Source organism: Neovison vison, chromosome 2, assembly GCF_020171115.1.
Source record: "Neovison vison isolate M4711 chromosome 2, ASM_NN_V1, whole genome shotgun sequence".
In the NCBI taxonomy this organism is placed as follows: domain Eukaryota; kingdom Metazoa; phylum Chordata; class Mammalia; order Carnivora; family Mustelidae; genus Neogale; species Neogale vison.
In genome coordinates, this window is record NC_058092.1 from 65,598,742 (window position 1) to 65,619,815 (window position 21,074).

A 21,074-nucleotide genomic window follows, 5' to 3' on the forward strand; every position below is an offset into this window, starting at 1 on the left:
TGCACAGAAACTCCACAAACATTGTGATGGTACTTAATGTTTGGAGAATAAGCAGGTTCAGAAGAGATAGACAAGAAGTAACTGTGAAGATCAGGAGATCAAGTCCCAGTGGCAGATTTTTAGGCTGAAACTGCCATGATTCATTAGTAGAAAAAGTGCAGGGAAGGAAAAACTACATTAAACCGAAACTGTAGTTTCCTAGAGATATTTCTGTTTCAGGAAAGAGAAACTTTTCCCTTCATTTATGTTGTTTTCTTATCCAGGGCCATATTTTAATTTTGTATTACAGCTCAGTTAGCTCATATATTAATAAAAAAATTTTGGCAATCATATAAACATTGTTTCTGAGTCAAACTTATTCTTCAGTAAAACCTGTCATATATAAAACTTGGAACAAATAAATAATTACTCTTTGCCCTTTTATTACCCTGTGTCTTCTTTAGCCACAGGGTCACAATTCAGGCCCGAGGTTTATTTTCTACTTTCAGGGGATAGAAAAACAGAATTAGGCAATTGCTTTTCATGGTAAAATGTATTCCAGTCAGCGATTTAAAAACCAAAGTTTCTATTTGCAATTTAGGGATTGCCTTTATTATAGGGAATGATAATGTAATGATAAAACTGCTATTGGGGGAGGCCTGGGTGGCTCAGTTGGTTAAAGCTACTGCCTTCGGTTTGGGTCATGATCCCAGAGTCCTGGGATCAAGTCCCACATGGGCTCCCTGCTCAGTGGAGAGCCTGCTTCTTCTCCCTCTGCCTCTGCCCCGCCTCCCTGCTCATGCTCTCTTTCTCTCTCTCTCTGACAAATAAATAAATAAAATCTTTAAAAAAACCCTCCTATTAAGAACTTATCTTTGGGTATCAGGCACACTGTAAGTGTTTGATTCTCATGACAACTCTATGAAAAGTCATCACAGAAAGGGAAATTCACACAGGCTGGATAACCTGCCCAAGGTCACAACTTAGACATGCAATTTGGGAAATACAAAAAGATAATCTAAATCATTATTTATAATTTTATTAGACTTTTGAAGTTTTTTTTTTTTTTTGTATGGCTTGAGTTTTATTTATTTTTTTTTCCAATTTATTTATTTTCAGAAAAACAGTATTCATTATTTTTTCACCACACCCAGTGCTCCATGCAAGCTGTGCCCTCTATAATACCCACCACCTGGTACCCCAACCTCCCACCCCCCCCGCCACTTCAAACCCCTCAGATTGTTTTTCAGAGTCCATAGTCTCTCATGGTTCATCTCCCCTTCCAATTTACCCAAAAGCACATACCCTCCCCAATGTCCATAACCCTACCCCCCTTCTCCCAACCCCCCTAGACTTTTGAAGGTTTGAATCCCACCTTTGCCACTTAATATTTGTGTTGACTTTGGAAAAGTTACTTTTCAGTGCCTCAGTTTCTTGTCTATAAAATGGAGGATATTAGTAATATCTACTTCATAGGATTACAGGATTAAATAAGTTAATACATGTAAAGTGCTTAGTGTTTTACATGGCAGCTCTGAGTAAGTATCAACTATTATTATTTAATTAACTAGTCAGTAAATAAATTAGTATAAAAATTACAGCATTAAGAGTGATTTTACCTGATTATGAAAGAATCATGATGGGCTATCTAATTCATTCAGACAAAACCATGATTTAATGGAAATGCTCTATTTTAATTGGCAGAATGGAAATAAATTATAATTCAATTAAAAGTGTTCTCAGTATCAGAAAATCTTAATATCTAATTCAAATTACTTGTAGTACAAATTCAGAGGATTTGTGTTCACTGGAAAGGAAAAGAGATAGTCACCATTTCCTCTGTAACCACAAAATACCATAGTGTTTATATTTTCTAGTAATTACTCCCTTGTTTATTGTTTTATACTTTTGAAGAGATTTAAGTCTCCAAATTTTTAGTTAGATGTGAAGCCTTTCTACTCAAGTGATTACAGTTTCTAAAAAAAGAAAAAAAAATTCCTCTTTAGTTTGTGTAATTTTGGCAAAAGTAATGAAAGAATTATTTTAAATAGGTAGTAGATGATGACTTCCCAGAGATGTACAAAACCATTTCTCAAGAATCTCTTACACCGGGAAAACTGGAAATTAATTTTGAAGAATTATTAAAACAAAAAATGGAAGAAGAAAAGCGACGAACAGAGGAGGAAAGGAAGCATAAGCTAGAGATGGAAAAACAGGAATTTGAACAACTGAGACAAGAAATGGGAGAGGTGAGATTTTAAGAAATACCTATATTCTCCAAATATTTATTAATATAAGTATTTTACAAGTAGTATCTTACAATAACTTTTTAAGTATTATTATTCACATAAAGGACACTCAGCATACTGGGGTGCCTGGGTGGCTCAGTGGGTTAAGCCTCTGCCTTTGGCTCAGGTCATGATTTCAGGGTCCTGGGATAGAGCCCCACATCAGGCTCTCTGCTCAGCAGGGAGCCTGCTTCCCCCGCTCTTTCTATCTACTCTCTGCTTACTTGTCATCTCTCTCTCTCTCTCTGTCAAATAAATAAATAAAATCTTAAAAAAAAAAAGACACAGCATATTAAGCACTCGGTACAAGTTTTGGCGTAGTTATGAGCACTTTCTAGCTTGCTATAACTCTGCTTCTTCTTTACTAGGTTAAAACATATATAATTGCATGTGACTTAGATATTACAATAGTATCTTAAATAAATATTTCTTCCTATATACTTCACAATTATGTGGTTACATTATGATGGAGAATTTTCCCTAAAGAGCTTAATATGCCCATTTGTATTTATTCTCTTTGAAATAAAACTTATTAGTCAAATAAAATTACAAGAGTACCATGGATACTAATAGAAACACCAGTTTGCAAGTCTTTGAATGGTTTTATTTTACTAAATTAGAAGATAGAACTCTCATAAATATCTTAATACGATTTCTCTAGTATTGAAGTGAAATACATAAATATATATATAGACTGTACAGACTATATATATAAATATATATATAGACTATACAGCATCAGCTTCATGGTATACAACTTGTGCCCCCCAGGACATTATGCTTAGACAGGCCGTGCATATGGTTTAATGTTCTAGGGTTGCCATCTTGATTTTTAATTTAAAAATTTAAAGTAAAATTTAAAAATTAAAATTTAATTAAAATTGCAATCACCTTATCTTTGAATGTGTGTGTTGTAAGTGAAAGCTGGTTGGACAATGGAGCATGTGCTAGACTTTGAGCCATGGCGCTCTCAAACCGCCTGCTGTCCCTTGCCTCTCTGTGGTGCATTCTCAACCTTTTTCCACCTCCTGATGCTGCTAGGCCCTGTCTAAACACTTCCTTCCCACAGCGGACACCCTCCATCTGGATGGCCACTTGTGTAGGCAGAAGAGAGGAGATAGAAAAAGGGGCCAGCATTCCACTGTCACCCTCGGCCTCTCTGATTTGTGGGGGGGTCTCTTGGCAGCAACATGAACAGGGTCGGGCATCAGCACACAGCCCAGTGACTTGGGGTGAAACGAGTAGTGGTTGTCCCAGACTCAAACCGGCAGTGGCGCAGCATGTTTAACAGGCAATTTGGTGGGGACCTCTCTAAGTCCTGATCTAGGAACTGAATGGGATCGTATGCAGAGGTTGCGATCTCTTAGAATGTGCCTCTTACGTAATGGGTTGGGGCAGTGGGCCTGTGGGGATATTTACTTCCTTGCCCCAGACACCAAGAGACTATAAATACTATAGATAGGTAATAATAAAATATCATGAATATGCTGTAGGAAAGTATTCCAAGGTCTAGCCTTAAAATTCTTAAAAGAACGTAATAGCATTTATTTTATAAAGGATGCTGAAAATGAATTGTCTAGAAAAACTTCTAAATTAGATTTATATTTGTTCAATTATTAATTTTCACCAGAATGATTTGGGAACCAGTGACAGGAGGTACATAACAAATTTGTTAGGTTTCTGGTATTATAGGAATTGTATGTTTTCACTCACATAGACTAAAAAAGTGAAGGTAGTATAAAGGAATGTTTTCTTTTTCCCCTTTGGCTGAACCAAGAAATTAAGCCTCATGTCATATCATCCACTGTGACCCCACCTCTGCACCTTCTTTCCCCTTCCCTGCTACCCTCTCCCCACACTTGGAATTCTAGGCCTTCTCCAGGAAAAGTATACCAGGAATAACTGCAATTTTTTTTTTTACCACTTTATATAGTGAGATTTGGGTTTAATGTTAAGAAGAATACAAAGAACTAGTAATAAATTATGAAAAGCCAAAGGAGTTTCCAAAGGAAACCAGAATAAAAAGTATTTAAGATCAAATGGTTTAAAGAACTGGAGCCCAATTTTGATGGACTCCTTTTCTGTCTTAGAAGAATATAAAACTGAGAATAGAAGTGATAGGTATTGAATTTAGGGATTTTCCCAGACAGTAGTGTAGAAAGGCTTCATTCAGTTAATTTGAGTATTAAGAGTAATATTTAACTTAATAGACTCTCATCAAAACAAAAATAGGAGGAATTTTAGGATACTCTGGCTCTATATAGAGATAAAAAAAAAATTATGTCCAGCGGTTAAGTGACAAGGCAAAAGGCCAAATAGTATCAAAGTCATAACTAGAACTTGTATCTGACTCTTAGCCCACTGTTCTTACAATTATAGCTCTTCATCTTCCTCTAAACATGGATTTTCCTATGGTTCCTAGTAAAAGCTAATCTTGATATGCAGGTTTTAGTTTTAGGAGGTTATCATGAAATATTAAATGAAGTTTTGAGCCATTATTCCAAAATGAAGTATTTTAAAAAGATGTTATCTAAAGTCTTAAATTTGTAGCATTACTTTTAGGAACAGGTTGTTTAAGCTTTATTTTTGGCTTCAAACAAGAAATTAACAAATTTTGGAAGGTTTATTGTACAAACTAATTTTCTGGCATTTAGTATATAAAAATTTATTTTTTAGGGGGCGTCTGGGTGGCTCAGTGGGTTAAAACCTCTGCCTTCAGCTCAGGTCATGATCCCAGGGTCCTGGGATTGAGCCCTGCATCAGGCTCTCTGCCCAGCAGGGAGCCTGCTTCCCCCCTCTGTCTGCCTCTCTGCCTACTTGTGATCTCTCTTTCTCTGCCAAATAAATAAATAAAATCTTTTAAAAATGTTTTTATTTTTTTTGAAGGAAGAGGAGGAACATGAAACCTTTGAAATGAGTAGAGAATATGAAGAATTAATCAAACTGAAAAGAAGTGGCTCTATTCAAGCCAAAAATCTAAAAAGCAAGTTTGAAAAGATTGGACAACTGTCTGAAAAAGAAATACAGAAAAAGATAGAAGAAGAACGAGCAAGAAGGAGAGCAATTGACCTCGAAATTAAAGAGCGAGAAGCAGAAAACTTTCATGAGGTATACTATATTTAAGAGTTACGGTATAGTAATTATGATGAGCTTAAAAGAAATGTAACATTGAAGTAAGTTTTGGTACTTAAAATTAAGCATAAGTATATATAATAATCTGAGAACTAAATAGCAAAAGCACATTAAGATCTCAAGAGGCTTTTAAAGATTGCCTCGGTTTAGCATTGTTTCAAAATGGGTTTTATCAGAATTAAATAGCCTATATTGAACATCAAGTAGTTCACTCTGGAAAAAGGAGTTTAAAAATATTTGTGGCACAGGATGCCTGGGTGGCTCAGTTGGTTAAGCGTCTGCCTTCAGCTCAGGTCATGATCCCAGGGTGCTGGCATTGAGTCCTAAGATGGGCTACTTGCTCAGTGGGGAGCCTCTTCTTTCTCCCTCTCCCTGTCACTCCCCTTGCTTGTACTGACAAGTAAATAAATAAAATCTTTAAAAAAATGTATTTATGGCACAACTTTTAGTTTGACTCCTTAGACCAGTATACATACAGGTTAAAATAAACTCGAAGGATTATTCATACTTACTTTTTTATTTAAGGATAAGGCCGATAAATCTTAATGACCTGCTTAGTCATGCCAACAATTCAGTGGCAGAAACTAAATTAGAATTCAGAGGACATGAATTTGAAGTACCTCCAAATGTTAAAAAGGCAATTACTTGATGACCCATAATGTTCTTTCCAGCCCAAGGTCTAGTTCCAGGATTAGGAATATTGCTTTAAATAGGATCTGGAGAATTTTTACTGCCAGAATTGCCATTTTATAATACTTAACAGCATTTAACTTATGTTTTTCTAGCAATGAATTTTCATCAAATAAGTCAAATAGTAAAGCAGGTGTGGGAAGTTGGGCAGTCCTTCAGAGGAGTCTGTGAGTTAGAAGAGAGAATCAAGAAATTATGTGCAAATTCTTGGATCTGTAAGCAGTTCATTATTATTGAAGCAAACAGACTGTAGAGAACAGCAAAGGATAATGATGAAGATGATACAAGCACAAACAAGATGGCCATGCAAGTTCTTAGATGCCATGTTAAGGAACTTCGCTTTATTATTCATAGAAGAGATTTTTTTTAAAGATTTTATTTATTTATTTGACAGAGATCACAAGCAGGCAGAGAGGCAGGCAGAGAGAGAGAGGAGGAAGCAGGCTCCCTGCTGAGCAGAGAGCCCGATGTGGGCCTCGATCCCAGGACCCTGAGATCATGACCTGAGCCGAAGGCAGCGGCTTAACCCACTGAGCCACCCAGGCGCTCCAAGTGCCCCCATTTTTAAAGAGATTTTTAAGAATGAGAGATTTTAAAAATATGAAGTGATACTGTCAAATAGGCATCTTTATACATAGATCATACTTAAGCAAAAGATGGTTTTAGATTAATGCATTAAAAAATTATTTTAATGCCTACTACGTTCCAGGGACTGTTTTGGACACTGGGACTACTACATTGGTAAATAAACCTACAATCTTTGCTCATGTTGTGTTTAGAATCTAACAGGGAGGATAGGAAACAAAATAATAAGTAAAAAGTATGCAAAAGCTATGGAAATTAACAATGTAAGGTACTGTTTTGTATAGGATGGTCAGAGGTGGCTTGATGAGGATTTGAAAAAGGAATTGAATGGAGAAAATAGTTTAGAATGTAGGATATGAAACTAAAACGACTTGGGGATGGTGGTGGAGATGAGAGGAAGAGGAATTAAAATGGGTATACACAAACATAGATAATATGGGAATAAAGAGTTTGGAAGGAAAAGAAATCACAAGCTGTTTTAGACAAAAGGAGATGCTATGGAACATCTGATACTCATCAATGAAGTTGATATGCATTTTAGAAAGATTTATTTTTGAGAGCCGTGGGGGAAGGGCAGAGGGAAGAGGGAGAGAAACTTCAGCAGACTCCATGCTAAGCCGAGTCCAAAGCAGCTCAGGGTCATGACCCTGAGGATCATGACCTGAAATGAAACTGAGTTGGTCGCTTAACTGACTGCACTACCCAAGTGCCCTGAAGCTGATATGAACTGTGTGTGACTTACACTAAACCTGGAGGACTTGGGGTCTGGGCTGGTAGGAAATAATTTTGTCATTGCCAAAAGCAAATTCTATTGCTAATAGCTTCTATGTTGGGCCTTGTGTTGTTTTGGGTACATGAAAGTGAATATAATGTGCCTTCAAAAAGTTCAGCCTAATGAGATGTAGGAAAATAATAATTTTAGCTTTAAGTGTTAAATAGTAGTTATATATTTAATGTTATGGGATCAAATAAGATGGAATCATTAATTGTATGAGAGGTTTAACAGTGCTGAGATTACATTTAAGCTGTGAGAAGGTAAATAAAACTTAGAAGCATTATAGATTACAGGGATGAGTGCCTCTTTATAATCTTTACATGAAGATTGTAAAAACTTATCTGGGAAATGGAAATTTTGCTCAAAGGCATGATTCATATTATAATGGATGGTGAAGTTGGAAAAGCAGTAGTTAGCTAATACTGGGTGTTTTTAATCTTGCAGGAATTATGATCTGGGAGCAATAACAATTAGTTTCTGGACAGAGTAATGAAGGGCTCGTATTTTTAAAGAATCCTGGGTTCATGGAGGAGAATGAACTAAAAGACAGGGATAAGGCATGAAGTCAGCATGCAGGGAGAAAAATGGACCCAACTTTTAACCAACCTGGGTAACAGACTGCTTATGGGTAGATAGTTGCTGAGAAGCCCAACATTACCTCAAGATTACCAGGGAAACTACATGATACTACAAAGAATTCAGAAGATCTAGAGGTCGATGAATAGTTTTGGATCAAGTTTTAACTATATTTGGATAAGGTAAAGGCATTCTGGAGCATAGGTACGGAGTTCAGGTGAGAGGCTGGAACTATAGATTCTAACTATTATGGATAGCATTAAAATCTATCAAAATAGCGGGGTACACCTGGATGGCTTGGGTGGTTGAGCATCGGACACTTGGTTTAGGCTCAGGTCATGATTTCAGGGTTTTGAGGTCTGCACTCATCTGGGAGTCTGCTTAAGATTCTCTTTACCCCTCCCCCCACTCCCTAAAATCAATCTTTAAAAAAATAAATAGGTAGACAAAGCCATCTTCAAGGAGTTAATAGTTGGAAGGTGAATGATAAAACTGGAGAACACCAACATTTAATGGTTGGATGACCACAAGATCGTCCATTTTTTGAGAGAAATATATCACAGAAGGTAAAGAAAAGTTCAGTCACCATGTACTTGCTCCTGTTTTTGTGTTAAAGGTAGTGAAACCTCACCAACAGTCATACCTACAGAATATTTAGGTACAATTAAAAATAGGGTAGGTGACTTATTGTTTTATTGCTATTACTGGCATAAAAAGGACGAGAATAGGACATGGCTAACCTGTAACCTGTGACTGTGAAGGATGCTGACATTCTTCATCTCTCTAGATTAAGGGTCACTGAGATATCCTTAAAGCATTGTTTGGGCATTGAGTGTAATGAAGTTCTAGAGGACTCCCTTCTCCCCATCTTGTATTATCTGGTTTCCTCTTTTAAAAATGTCCATTTCAATGTCTTCTGCTTCTATTCCAGACATCTTTCAAGGTCTACCTCATCCATGTAACCTCCCCTAATCGAAGAATTCTATCCCAGATCCTTATAGCCCTTAATCTGTATAACTCATTTGGTATTTAAATCACTTAATTGCCCTACGGTGTTTGACTTTCTAGTTTTCTAATAAGGCATACTCCAAAACTACCTCTTATGCTTGCTTTTGCAAAGTTCACTGCCCAACTGTTGCTTCCTTTGATATTCTTATGGTAGGTGTCAATACTCTAAGAATATACCTAGAGAACAAAGATCATTCCATTTAACATGACTGTAGATTCATTTCCCAGAAACATTTTTAACCTGGCTTTTCAAGGATTCAAGAAAGAGCAACACTTAGGAAATGAAAGACTGTTCATAAACTTTCTCTCAGTTCATGAGGAACTTACTGAATTTATTTTCTAAAGGCAGGTCTGAAGTAGCTGAGTTGACAGTTATGAATCTGCACAAAATTTTTATCCTTAAATCCAGAAAGCAAGATAACTGGAAGGTCTCAGAACAGCAGTATCATACCTGCCAAAATATTATCTTGAAGATCTGATAAACAAAGGATAAAATTAACTATCATATGAACAGAAGTCCTTTTTAAACCTCAGAAAAGCCCATTGAGATAAACCTGCAGTAAGCAAACTGGTATTTAACATCTTTTAGCCTTTTTCTTAATAAAAAACCATTGTAACCTCATTCGTTAGCATTTAACTGTAGTCTGGCATTAGTTTATCAACAGGCGTTAGGTTTATCATTTCAAACTGAAGTATTTGTGTTAATGGCACGAGTAGAATTTACCCATTAGGTGGTATCTGATGTTCTAGGATTTTCCAACATTAAAGAAAAATCTGATTCAAGAAAACAAAAACTATCCAACTCCTCCTTTGTTATTCGTTGAAGTACAATACTTCAAACTGATGCAAAACATCCATACACCAAGATTTTTCTTATATAGACAATTATTTTAGAGCTTGTTTCACAATGTCCTTCAGTTGGATGTGGTATCTTGAAGCACTTTCTTTAGTACTGTGAAATATAAATGGTGAGATTTCTGACAGACCCATAAAAGTCTAAGTAGATTAGATACTATAGCTAAAGTACTTTAGAAACCCTGAATAACCCTACGCTACTAACACCTCCCTCAAAAGCCACTAGTGATCTTTTTATCACCAAATTGCTTTATAGATTCAACACTGTTTTAATAGTTGAATCTTAGATGAATCCCTTATCTCCATGGTTTCTAGCTCTTACTCTAACCACCTACTTCAACTCAGTGATTTCCCCAACTTCCAGTCACTGCCTCTTTCAGTTATCTTCTCATTTATTCTACCTGCAAAAACTCCTGTCTGCCATTTGACCATCAATAAATTTTGTTGGATGAAATTCATCTCAAGGACAATTATTAGCTAAGGGTGAGGAAGGAAATCATGAAGTGGGAAATAGCAGAAACTGCATTTTCTGTATTACATAGGAGTGTGAAGAGTGATGGACCATCTTGTGACAAGGGAGTATTTTAACAGTTAAAAAGTGTAACATCCCCACCCCTTTCTGTTAGTACTATCAGCCAGCACAAAGAGTTGGTTAAACAAATAAAAACACTGGGACTCCAGTGATAATGTATAATCTTCACACTGGGAGGAAAGGGTTGTCAGGAAACTTATTCAAATAAAACTTCATCTTTTCCAAATTAGGGGATAGTGAAAATCTTTACATCCAAGCATAGCACAAATATGTAAACCAAACATGGCTAATTATTTTGTTCCTGTAAATGACAACTTCATTAACTATTAATGTTTAGCTCTTGTTGGTTTCTAGAAAACAAGCAATTCTTATTCTTGGCCCCCTTTCATAAAGGAGGAAGATGTTGATGTCAAGCCTGCAAAAAAAAGTGAGGCCCCATTTACTCATAAAGTGAATATGAAAGCTAGATTTGAACAGATGGCTAAGGCAAGAGAAGAAGAAGAACAAAGAAGAATTGAAGAGCAAAAGTTATTACGGATGCAGTTTGAACAAAAGGAAATTGATGCAGCACTACAAAAGGTACCAGGCTTACATAATCTTTATTTTTCAAATATGCTTAGAATTTTGTGGGATTAAAAATAATTTAATAGCTTTCAAGTCAATGGAATGTTTTGTAAAGTACACATTGTAGTAGGCATAGTTTCATGATCTTTGGGAAGCAAAAACCCATTTACACATGAAATTCTATTACTAAAGCATTACTGAAATGCTACTTTAAATGCCAACTTGAATGCACTTATTTTAATATAGAAAAGAGAAGATGAAGAGGAAGAAGACGGTGGTAGCATCATGAATGGTTCCACTATTGAGGATGAGGAGCAAACGAGATCAGGAGCTCCATGGTTCAAGAAGCCTCTAAAAAACACCTCGGTTGTAGACAGTGAGCCAGTTAGGTTTACTGTTAAAGTAACAGGAGAACCCAAACCAGAAATTACATGGTGGTTTGAAGGAGAAATACTGCAGGATGGAGAAGACTACCAATATATTGAAAGAGGAGAAACTTACTGCCTTTATTTACCAGAAACTTTCCCAGAAGATGAAGGAGAATATATGTGTAAAGCAGTCAACAACAAAGGCTCTGCAGCTAGTACCTGTATTCTTACAATTGAAAGTAAGAATTAATCACTTAATCTAGAATTTTTATTCTATTTAATTATTTTTTTCCTTTAAAAAAAAATCACTTTTCTTCTTCTCTTTTTTAGCGGACGACTACTAGCTCCCCTTCCCTCTCCCTGGAACTTTCTTTCTCCCCCTCCTCCCCCTTTCTTACTACATCATGTTTTCTGTGGCGGGGCCAAAATGGAAACCAGAAGTGCCACTATGTTGACTTTTTATTCCTTTTCATAATGGTCTTCAAACCACAAGCTCATCTAAAGAATATTTTCTTCCTTTCCAAATGATCACCAGATTCATCACCTTATTAAATGCAGAAGTTAATTTATATCTAATGGGGCAAAGTGGAAATTTTACTCAATTATTCTAAGTTTACAGTAATAATATTTTTAAAATTATATTATTTTGCATGAAAGAACATCTTTTATGAGCTATTTGTACCTAAAGTTAGTCCGAAATAACAGAGACTTAATGTATTTGTAACCCATCAATTTGAGTTTTCCTTAATACATCATTCCCTTGCTGTAGTTTCAAAGTCTTTCTGAAGCAGATAAGGGGAAGGAGTACCATTCCTTTCAAGGGAAAGGGGGAGCATGGAGAACAAAACTAAGACTTTCAAGAAACAATTGTCAGAATTTAATAGAAACCACTGCCTATATAGAGTTCTGAGTGTTGAGAACAAATATTAACATGTACTTTTCAAATGTGTGTAATATATATTCAAGCTTACAAAGCAAATTTATGTTGTGACCTTGCCTGACAAATTATATTTTAGTGAGAAAACTTTGCATCAGTAGTTTATGCAGGAGAAAACACTTAACATATGGACAGTTTCAAGATCTAAGAGGGGAAAAAAATGGCACAGTCTTCAATTTTAAAATCTGTTCTTTGAGTTTGTAAATAATTAACTACCATGTTCTATTACCAAGTTGTTTTATATTTTAGTTTTCTGGAAGACAATTTTATTTTACAATGTAAACTCAATAAAGTAACTTCTGTATTAAAAAAGTCTTTCAATATTTTAGAAAAGAAACAAAACACTCCTTTATAATATTGATCAATGTACATTTATTTTTTTTATTGAGGAAACCATAATCAATACAAAATTACAGCAATCACGTGCCCTTTTACATACAATGTCATTAAAGCAAACTCTAAACCACAGTTTGTAAAGTATTCAATTTACCTCAAGTCCAAGCTGCATCTCCCTAAGACACTGTTCCCATCACAGTAGCCATTTTAAGCCAATCTTCTTTTTACACACGGGTAGTTTCTGTAGAGAACACTTTTCTCAGGACGAAAATGCATCGAGCATGCATAAGAAAAAATATATATATATATGCGCAAATACATTTAAGAGTTTCTATAGGGCTATCATTGAAGAAAATAAAACCTTGGGATTTGCTTCTTAAAAGCACCAATTTAAAAAATCCCTCAGAAATTTATACTGTGGCAAGAAAACTCAAGTGACTAAACAAAAAATAAGGTTATTTTCAGAGTCAAAATTATCTTTAGGTATTGTTAAAATACATTTTAAAATGAGGCAGAATTTTCAGAAAATAAAAAGACATCCTCATTGATCATTTCTATATCCTTATTCTAGACAACAGATGTCTGCAGGTAGAGCTGGTTCTCCTGGCAGAGTATTCAAACAAATGTTATCACTTCTGCATATATTCCTATTTCCCTCTTAAGGTACTCTGCTACTCCTACCCAAACCCACCCTTATGAATTAACTACCAAGGTGCTTGACTAAGGAAATATTTTATAATGTTTATAAACAACTAGTATTAAATCTCTAGTTTTAGTATTAAAACCATTTTCATTAATTAAAAGTAAAAGTATACTTTTCATTTCTAAAAGAAACATGAAACCATAAGAATTCTACGTCTCACCACACTAAAATATCTTTTAAAAACGAAACACATTGTCAAGTTTTTAAGTGCTAAATAAAATAAATCAGTTCAATTTCAATCTAAACATTGTTTCTACCACTCCTAACATCCATTGCATTCAAGTCAACTGGCTCACCTTTTCTGCTTTCCATTTATTTCATGGTTAAGATTAGCGCCATTTTAAAGAAATGCAGAATCAGAGAAGGCTTATGGTAATGAATAAAAAAACTCTCGAGATAGAAACAATGCCCCAAAATCTATTAGCATTCATCTATATTTTATAAAAATGCAAACTACGACTAACCAAAACTTGACAGGCTCTTTAGTTTCAAAGAGCTCCTTTATATTACCATTCTTAACATACCTATCATCTATTAAAACAATACATACACACACATAAATGTGGTGCAGTAACTACATAACTTACAAAATTTAACAGTTCATGGAACATTTAAGATCAAGCGAATAGCACTTTAAAATGAAAAGTGATCAAAAGCAGGTACATTACACCCTATACCATATTATGTATGGGAATACATTTCATATTTTTCAATTATGATTTGCCAATTTTACCTTCTACATTGAGCCCTTCTATGGTCCATGCTCATCGGCTCACCAATGGCATACACTCAAAGGATTCCTCTTTATGGGTAACTATCTCAGGACCTGATTTTATGAGCTATGATTTGGTGCTTGCAGCATCTTCAGCACTGTGTGTGAAAATGAAGGCAGTATTTTTGAATATTTTTCTTTGTTGCAGAGATAAGCAGGAGTTTTTAAAAGGATCAGCACATTTTAGAAATTGAATAAACAAAACTGATATGATGCTGCTTTAAATACATTCATCTTAACTCAAAATATGTACCAGTTAAAATCATTTATAAGAACACAAACATTTTAAACTGGCAAAAATTAAAATAAATGCAGCGTCAGTTATTAAAATATTATAAATCAGAAAAATACTGGTTGCTACACAGATTATGAAAGGTTATTTGCTATACAGTTAACATTTCACTGATGCACATGCCTTAACAAAAACATACTGCCAGTATTCCTTATAAATTTTTCCTTTTTTCAGTGTATATAAAAATTATGAAAACTGAATTGCCTAAAAAAAAAAAAAAAAGGTCATAGAATAAAACTCTGACCCATAATGTCCTTACTGAATTATTATACTTCAAGAATAAGACAAAAAGAAAGACTCCATAGCTTTGGAGGGCAAAGAAAATGTCCTGTCAATCAGAAAAAGACTGTGAAGGCTGTTGAAGTTTCTAATCAAGTGATTTCCTAAATCTAGAAAACTATGTAATTGCTCTTTCTTAATTTTAACAATCCTTCTATAGTTGGGAAAAGATTACAAAAAGTTTGGATGTAGTTCAATTACAGCAGCAATCTACTCATCATTTTTTTTTTCATTAAAAACAAAACAAAAAAAAAAAAACAAAAACAAAACCACAAAAAAACCCCAAAAACCATTACCCAGAAATGTAAACAGTTGTTTGAACAACTTACAGACTTTCCACTGAAATGGTAGCATAAATAACAAAATACATTTTGGGGAAGCAGTAGCAGATTGCTTTTGAATTACACAACCACAAAAACCTCACAGGGACAACATTAATGTACTGAAATATTTATTTATATATGTCCTTAGGTTGTGCTTACCTGTTGCTTTTTGCAGCAGAACCTAAGGTGGAAGGTCTGGGAAGGCACTGTGAAGTATAAATAATTGCACTGTTTGCAATTAATAAAGATTTTAAACCTTAAATGAATCAAAATCAACAGCCTCCAATTTGTGAGTTATGAAACTGAATCCAACTGAACTATTTCTTCAGCTTAATTAATAAATGCACCACTTTCCTAAAAGGTCATCTATAAAACAGTATCATGCAAAATACTGAAATTGTTCATGTCAATAACCCTACTCTTAAAGATAACACATAACTAACTCCTTTACTATTAAACTTGAAACTAGAACTACATATCTAAATAAGGGCAAGGGAAGTCACTCCAGGTTCTATGAAACAATCAAAAACATTTCAAAATATCTATAATGAACTGAACTGCTATCTTCTACCCTGTAAGTAATCTCAACATTTATGTCCTTGTACATCTCCCTTAATAGTCAGAACTGGTGCTCCCCACCAATGAAAGAATTAATATATACTTATGAAATGGTGTTAAACTGCTACATTGCTTAATATTTGCAAACTGAAAACCACTTCTGTCTGATACATTTCAAGTCTTTCATATTAATATAGAAGATATGCATACTGTACACTGAAAAACAATATTTTTAGGAGCACCAATGAGTAATACTATTCAATTTTAATGATCAGTTTTCTTTAGCTATAGCTAAAGCATATCAAAAATACTTACCCATTAAGCTCACTTAAAAAAAAAATACAGACCTATGTATTATTCTATGTTAAATTAAGAAGCAGTTATGGTTTTCCAAGATATCAGCACTGTATTCCAACATAATATTCACACAAAGTATGGCATTTACATTATGTGGAACATTGACAAAAAGATACTGTTGCAGTTCATCAATTTGTCATTCTGATGTACTTACAGTGCAATGCTCCTTGAAGGAACACAATCAAGGATGATACACAGCACAGTCCTCCTCACCCCTACAGAGCTAGTTCTATACTGGCTGGATCAAACCTGCACTTCAACAGACAATGGCAAGACAGACTGTATTTGCATGTAGTCTAATATATTAATATGCAAAGAGCCAACAAATATGCAAAGAGTAAACAATGGATTTCAACAAAATATCAGAACTTCAGCATGAGTGTTATAGAGTAATAAAGTGATTTCAAGTACATAAAAAATTAAGTTGATTCAATGATTGGACTTGTGCATTTACAAAACAAAGCTTATCTATACTGCAAAAAGAAAAAAAAAAAAAAAAAAAAGGAAAAAGCTTGAACATTTCCATACCCCAATAATGTTGCAATGGCAGATGCACTGTAGCTATACTTTTTGCATACTATTCACTTTTCTATCCTAAATTTAAAAAGAAACACACTAATATTGTATACATTGAAAGTTTCTTTACATGAAAAAACTTCTTATTCGACTACTCATACTCACTATCCGAAAACTGTTTAAAATTAGTTATGCTGAAACAGTCTTGGAAATCAAGTAATTATTAAATTAAGAACAGAAAGGTTAACTGTTATAGCAGCAGTACAGATCTGAAACAGTGGTCATGTATAAAAGGAAATTTCACTGTTAATTCAATGGAAGTATGCCAAAAGATCATTGTACACACATGCAGGTTTTAATCAAACAGAAGGAAAAAAAAATGAAGATATCAGGATTACTTGTGCTGAAACAGCCAAATACAATAAATGGAAAAGATCCTCCAATCTACTACTATACTGCAAGGGGGAAAAAACATGCCAGTGTTTAAAAACTCAATTAATATTTCATGGGGAAAGCTTATATATTTGTGTATATGTATCTTAATTTATCATTGCTAAGAAATTATGAATCCTTTAAATACCCACATATCCAACTTACCGACACAGGAGGTTTCATATCATTTATTGTAAAGCACAAAACAGGCATTTTAAAAGTGAAAGTATACATTGAAAAAGTACATTTATATCACAAAGCATTGACCACATAATAGTTGCAAATACATTTGCTGGAATGTGTACATCTACACTAAATACTAAAAACAAACCAATTTTCATTTCTACACAGAAATATTAACCTCCTATCAGTAGTGATAGATATTTTGTACATTTTCAAAAAAAAAAAAACACTATTTTAAACCAAAAACAAATTAAGATCTTCATCAAGTCGTCTGCATCCATATATTTAACAAAGGTTTTTTTCCCCCACACAATGAAGCAAATACTGTATTGTCCACTTCTTATTATTGGCCCTGTGCAGAAGAGATACATAAGAAATACACAAAAAGTTAAAGAAAATCCTTTAAATGGAGCTAACTCAGGAGTGAATCCTTTAAGAAAGAAAAACTGGTTAATATAAATGGTGGTGGCTTCTTGCATGATTTGCAAATCCCTGGGGGAAAAAAATTTATTTTTAAAATCAAAGGCATTGTAGAAATATTCAGCACTCAGATGCCAGAAAGCATTTATAAAAAACAAACAAAAACCCAAACAATACACCAAGGTACTTCATTTAGTTATGCTATGCCAGATAAAAATTAAAAAGGCAAACATAATCCCAGACAAAACAGTAAACATGCAGAAAACATGATTGGATCAGAAATCAATACATTAGCAAGTTTAGTATACCTGAGGTGCTGGAGGATGCTGTGGCATTCCCTGGGGACTTGTCTGGGCATAGTAGGCTGCTTGTTGTCTATAGTACTCAGCCCAGGCTGCACTATAATCTGGCTGACCACCTGGTGGAGCACCAGTAGGAGCAGGAACAGCTTGACCTTTGAGAAAACAGAACAACTTTGTTGCTGTAACCACAATTAAAAGCCCCAAAGAATCTCATTTCTAATAAAAACAATACCTTGCTTCTTGTAATATTCCTCCCAAGCTTTTGAATAATCTTGTGTCTGCCCTTGTTGACCTAAAAAAAACCCCCTAAATTTTAATACAAAATTATATCCACTGTAAGTACAGGTTATAAAGACAAGCACAGAGGGTCAGAATTGCTCCTATTTTATTTTATATATTCATTAGTGTCCTATTTTATTTTAAATAGTCATAAGAAAACGATTCTTGCAATTCAAAAAAAATCAGAATGCTGTTTCTTTTTGACTTATATTAATCATTAACTTTTAGTTCTAGAGTATCACTATCAATAAAAAACAAAATAGAAACTTATCCACATAGTTTTAACTAGGAAAGGAGAAGATTTAAATATCTTGAGCCAATGCAAAATTTGAAAATTAATGTTCTAAGATGAGTTTGGAAAGTACTTCAAGTAAGTAATCTATGGTACCCTGGTACTGATGCTGGGCACAGGGATGCAAAAGACCTTTATTTTTTTGTCTTATTCATTTGGATGTTACACTATAGGTTTTAAATAAAATGTAAATCCTTGATGGAGAAAAAGAACATTTTTGAGAACAACAACAACAAAAAACCCACCTGAAAGCTATTAAATATTTCATTTTTTTAAGATCTTGTCAAGATTTTTTTTCCTCATTAGTTACCTATAAACTGTATGTACCAAGACTAATCTTCAAGATACCTTTTAATAAGATGTTAAGAGTTGCAATACAATGTATTCAAATCACAACAAAATTATATTAAAAGTAACCTGACAAAGAACATTAAGAACAATTCCTGAAGAGGCTCAAAGCAACAAGACCAATGAAACATAAACCCCACAGCTTTCATGAGCAGCTTTTTCTAGGTAGTGTAATTTCTGAATTTAAAGACTAAAGAGACTTAACAACCTAAATATATTCACAAAACTAAAATTGGCTCTGGATTAAAAAAAAATTTAACAAAACTCAAACACACAGCAACAAAAGACACTTTCCTAACAATCAAGGAAATTTAAATATGGTGTGTACTTTGATGATATTACTGAAATAATTTAAGTCTGCAACTTTCTTTGTAAAGGCTTAGGCACAATAAATACGTACGCACATACAGACACAATGTACATATGGTAAGCTTTTAAGAAGTGTTGAATTTGAGTAGCAAATATAAATATGGAAATATACTTTCCAGTTTTCTGAAGGTATAAAATTTTTGAAATAAAAAAGGTGGTGAGAAAGAACACGTGTTTTCTTATTTAGCTCCTTTGAGAATTTTATTTAGCTTGTAATTACTTGACCTGATGAATTATGGCTAGACAAAAAATACTGAAGCATAGACACAGAGAAAGCTGTTTTTATGTTTTGCTGGGTATTGCCAACAAGGTTAACTTTATGTAGTTGCAGAAATTAGTGTCTATCAGCATCACAAAACTGGCTGAATAGAAGCAATTAAGTGAATAGAATTTCAACATTTATGAGTAACTTTAAAAACCCAAGAAAACCCCCCCTTCTATAAATACAGGCAACAGCAGAGAATCCCATGTAATACAAACAAAATTCTTATTTTTGCTTTTCCCAATTCTTTTCAAAGAGGAATTGAGTTTAACATTCTGATCCTATGAGGAGGCACTAAATTAAAGCAAATCTGAAACAGGTTTCAATGACAACTGCCAAATACCCCAGGATTATCAACAGTAATAAAACTACACAATGTCTCTTACAAACTATACACCTGAAAACTGCTGATTTAAGGCCAAACTTGGTTAAGACACCATCAATTTTTACTTTGGGTTTACAAAAAGGAACTGATCACTGTCAAGATACTCATTCTAGAGGCAAAATAATGTAAGATGGTAGAAACAGGGAGACACATTAAGAAAATTCAGCAAACTCCAATGTTCCCTACCCTCTCCTCAAGTATTTCTGTGGAAAGTGAAAGGTAAACATGTTAAGACCCTAAGGAAAACAAACACTTGGTAAGTCATAAGCACCTCACACTCCAATCTTGAAGGTGTACAAAGAAAAACTCAACTCATGCCTCCAATCTGAGGGACAAATGTGATTCATCCTGCCCTGCCAAAAGTAACCGAAGAACTCTATCTACTTCAGACTTGGCTATCTCCTAGCCTTTTGTGCCTCTCTGCCCCTTTTAGGAATGTCCTTAGCTTGCTCCCTTTATCCTTAGGTTCAAAAACTGTTTTGAGGACAGATAGTTTTAGTTTATGCTGTAGAGCATTACTTAATATTTACATATAGGTTTATAATATGTAAGAGGTTTTACTTCCATTTTTTTAAAAAAAGATTTTTAATTTATTTGACAGAGAGAGAGAGATCACAATTAGGCAGAGAGGCAGGCGGGGGAGGGGGTGTGGGGGCGGAGCAGGCTCCCTACTGAGCAGAGAGCCCAGATGTGGGGTTTGATCCCAGGACCTTGATATCATGACCTGAGCAGAAGGCAAAGGATTAGACCACTGAGCCATCCAGGTGCCCTGGTTTTACTTTCATTTTACTCAAGAAAGGAGACTTGGCCTAGAGTTCACATAGAACATTCTATTATTACAGCCCAACACTCTAAATTATCTCTCTAAACACCTGCATCTTTCCCACAACCACTTTTCCCCTACCACTCACCCTCCACCACCCATCCCCCTGGGCCTTCACCCATTAAGGTACGACACACCAAAGGTGACAGTCTACCATATCAGTGTTTAACATTTTAAGGGCCTTCCTCAACTCTCAGTTTTTCCAAAAATGCTTCACTATCCCTCTTCCAAAGGGTTACTGCCATTCTCTACTTTGAAATCCTGTTTCATCTCCTTAGGGTGTTTACTTATTACAAAAAAGTTTCCTTCATTCTAGCTTCAAAAATACCTCATCTTCCATGTTGGCTGCCATTCCTTATTAAGACTAAAAATTTCCTTCATAAACTCTATAATCTCATCTTTATGACTTTCTCTCCTAAATTCTGATGGTGTTAATCCTAGGAAATTCAGGGGCACCTGGGTGGCTCAGTGGGTTGGGCCTCCACCTTCAACTCAGGTCATGATCTCAGGGTCCTAGGATTGAGCCCCACATTGGGCGCTCTGCTTAGCAGGGA

At 34.7% G+C, this 21,074-nt stretch overlaps 2 protein-coding genes across 24 annotated transcripts in view; one reads left to right on the forward strand and one right to left on the reverse strand.

The window, feature by feature from the left end:
- The window catches only part of NEXN (nexilin F-actin binding protein), a 53,439-nt gene extending 40,838 nt beyond the window's left edge, over positions 1–12,601 (forward strand). For 5 of the 7 annotated variants that reach the window (XM_044238519.1, XM_044238523.1, XM_044238524.1 and 2 more), the window contains 5 exons: positions 2,031–2,228; positions 5,154–5,375; positions 10,814–10,999; positions 11,231–11,591; positions 11,683–12,601. In XM_044238519.1, the coding sequence (XP_044094454.1) occupies positions 2,031–2,228; positions 5,154–5,375; positions 10,814–10,999; positions 11,231–11,591; positions 11,683–11,696 (981 nt within the window). In that variant the 3' untranslated portion in view covers positions 11,697–12,601. Of the gene's footprint in view, positions 1–2,030; positions 2,229–5,153; positions 5,376–10,813; positions 11,000–11,230 lie in introns of all 7 variants that reach the window. The other 2 variants (XM_044238522.1, XM_044238525.1) reach the window with 1 other exon arrangement.
- Positions 12,602–12,641: 40 nt separating this feature from the next.
- FUBP1 (far upstream element binding protein 1) overlaps positions 12,642–21,074 on the reverse strand; it is a 34,045-nt gene continuing 25,612 nt past the window's right edge. For 6 of the 17 annotated variants that reach the window (XM_044238514.1, XM_044238513.1, XM_044238510.1 and 3 more), the window contains 2 exons: positions 17,769–17,914; positions 17,406–17,532 (listed from right to left, as the gene is read on the reverse strand). In XM_044238514.1, coding sequence (XP_044094449.1) covers positions 17,491–17,532; positions 17,769–17,914 — 188 coding nt within the window. In that variant the 3' untranslated portion in view covers positions 17,406–17,490. The other 11 variants (XM_044238512.1, XM_044238511.1, XM_044238507.1 and 8 more) reach the window with 7 other exon arrangements.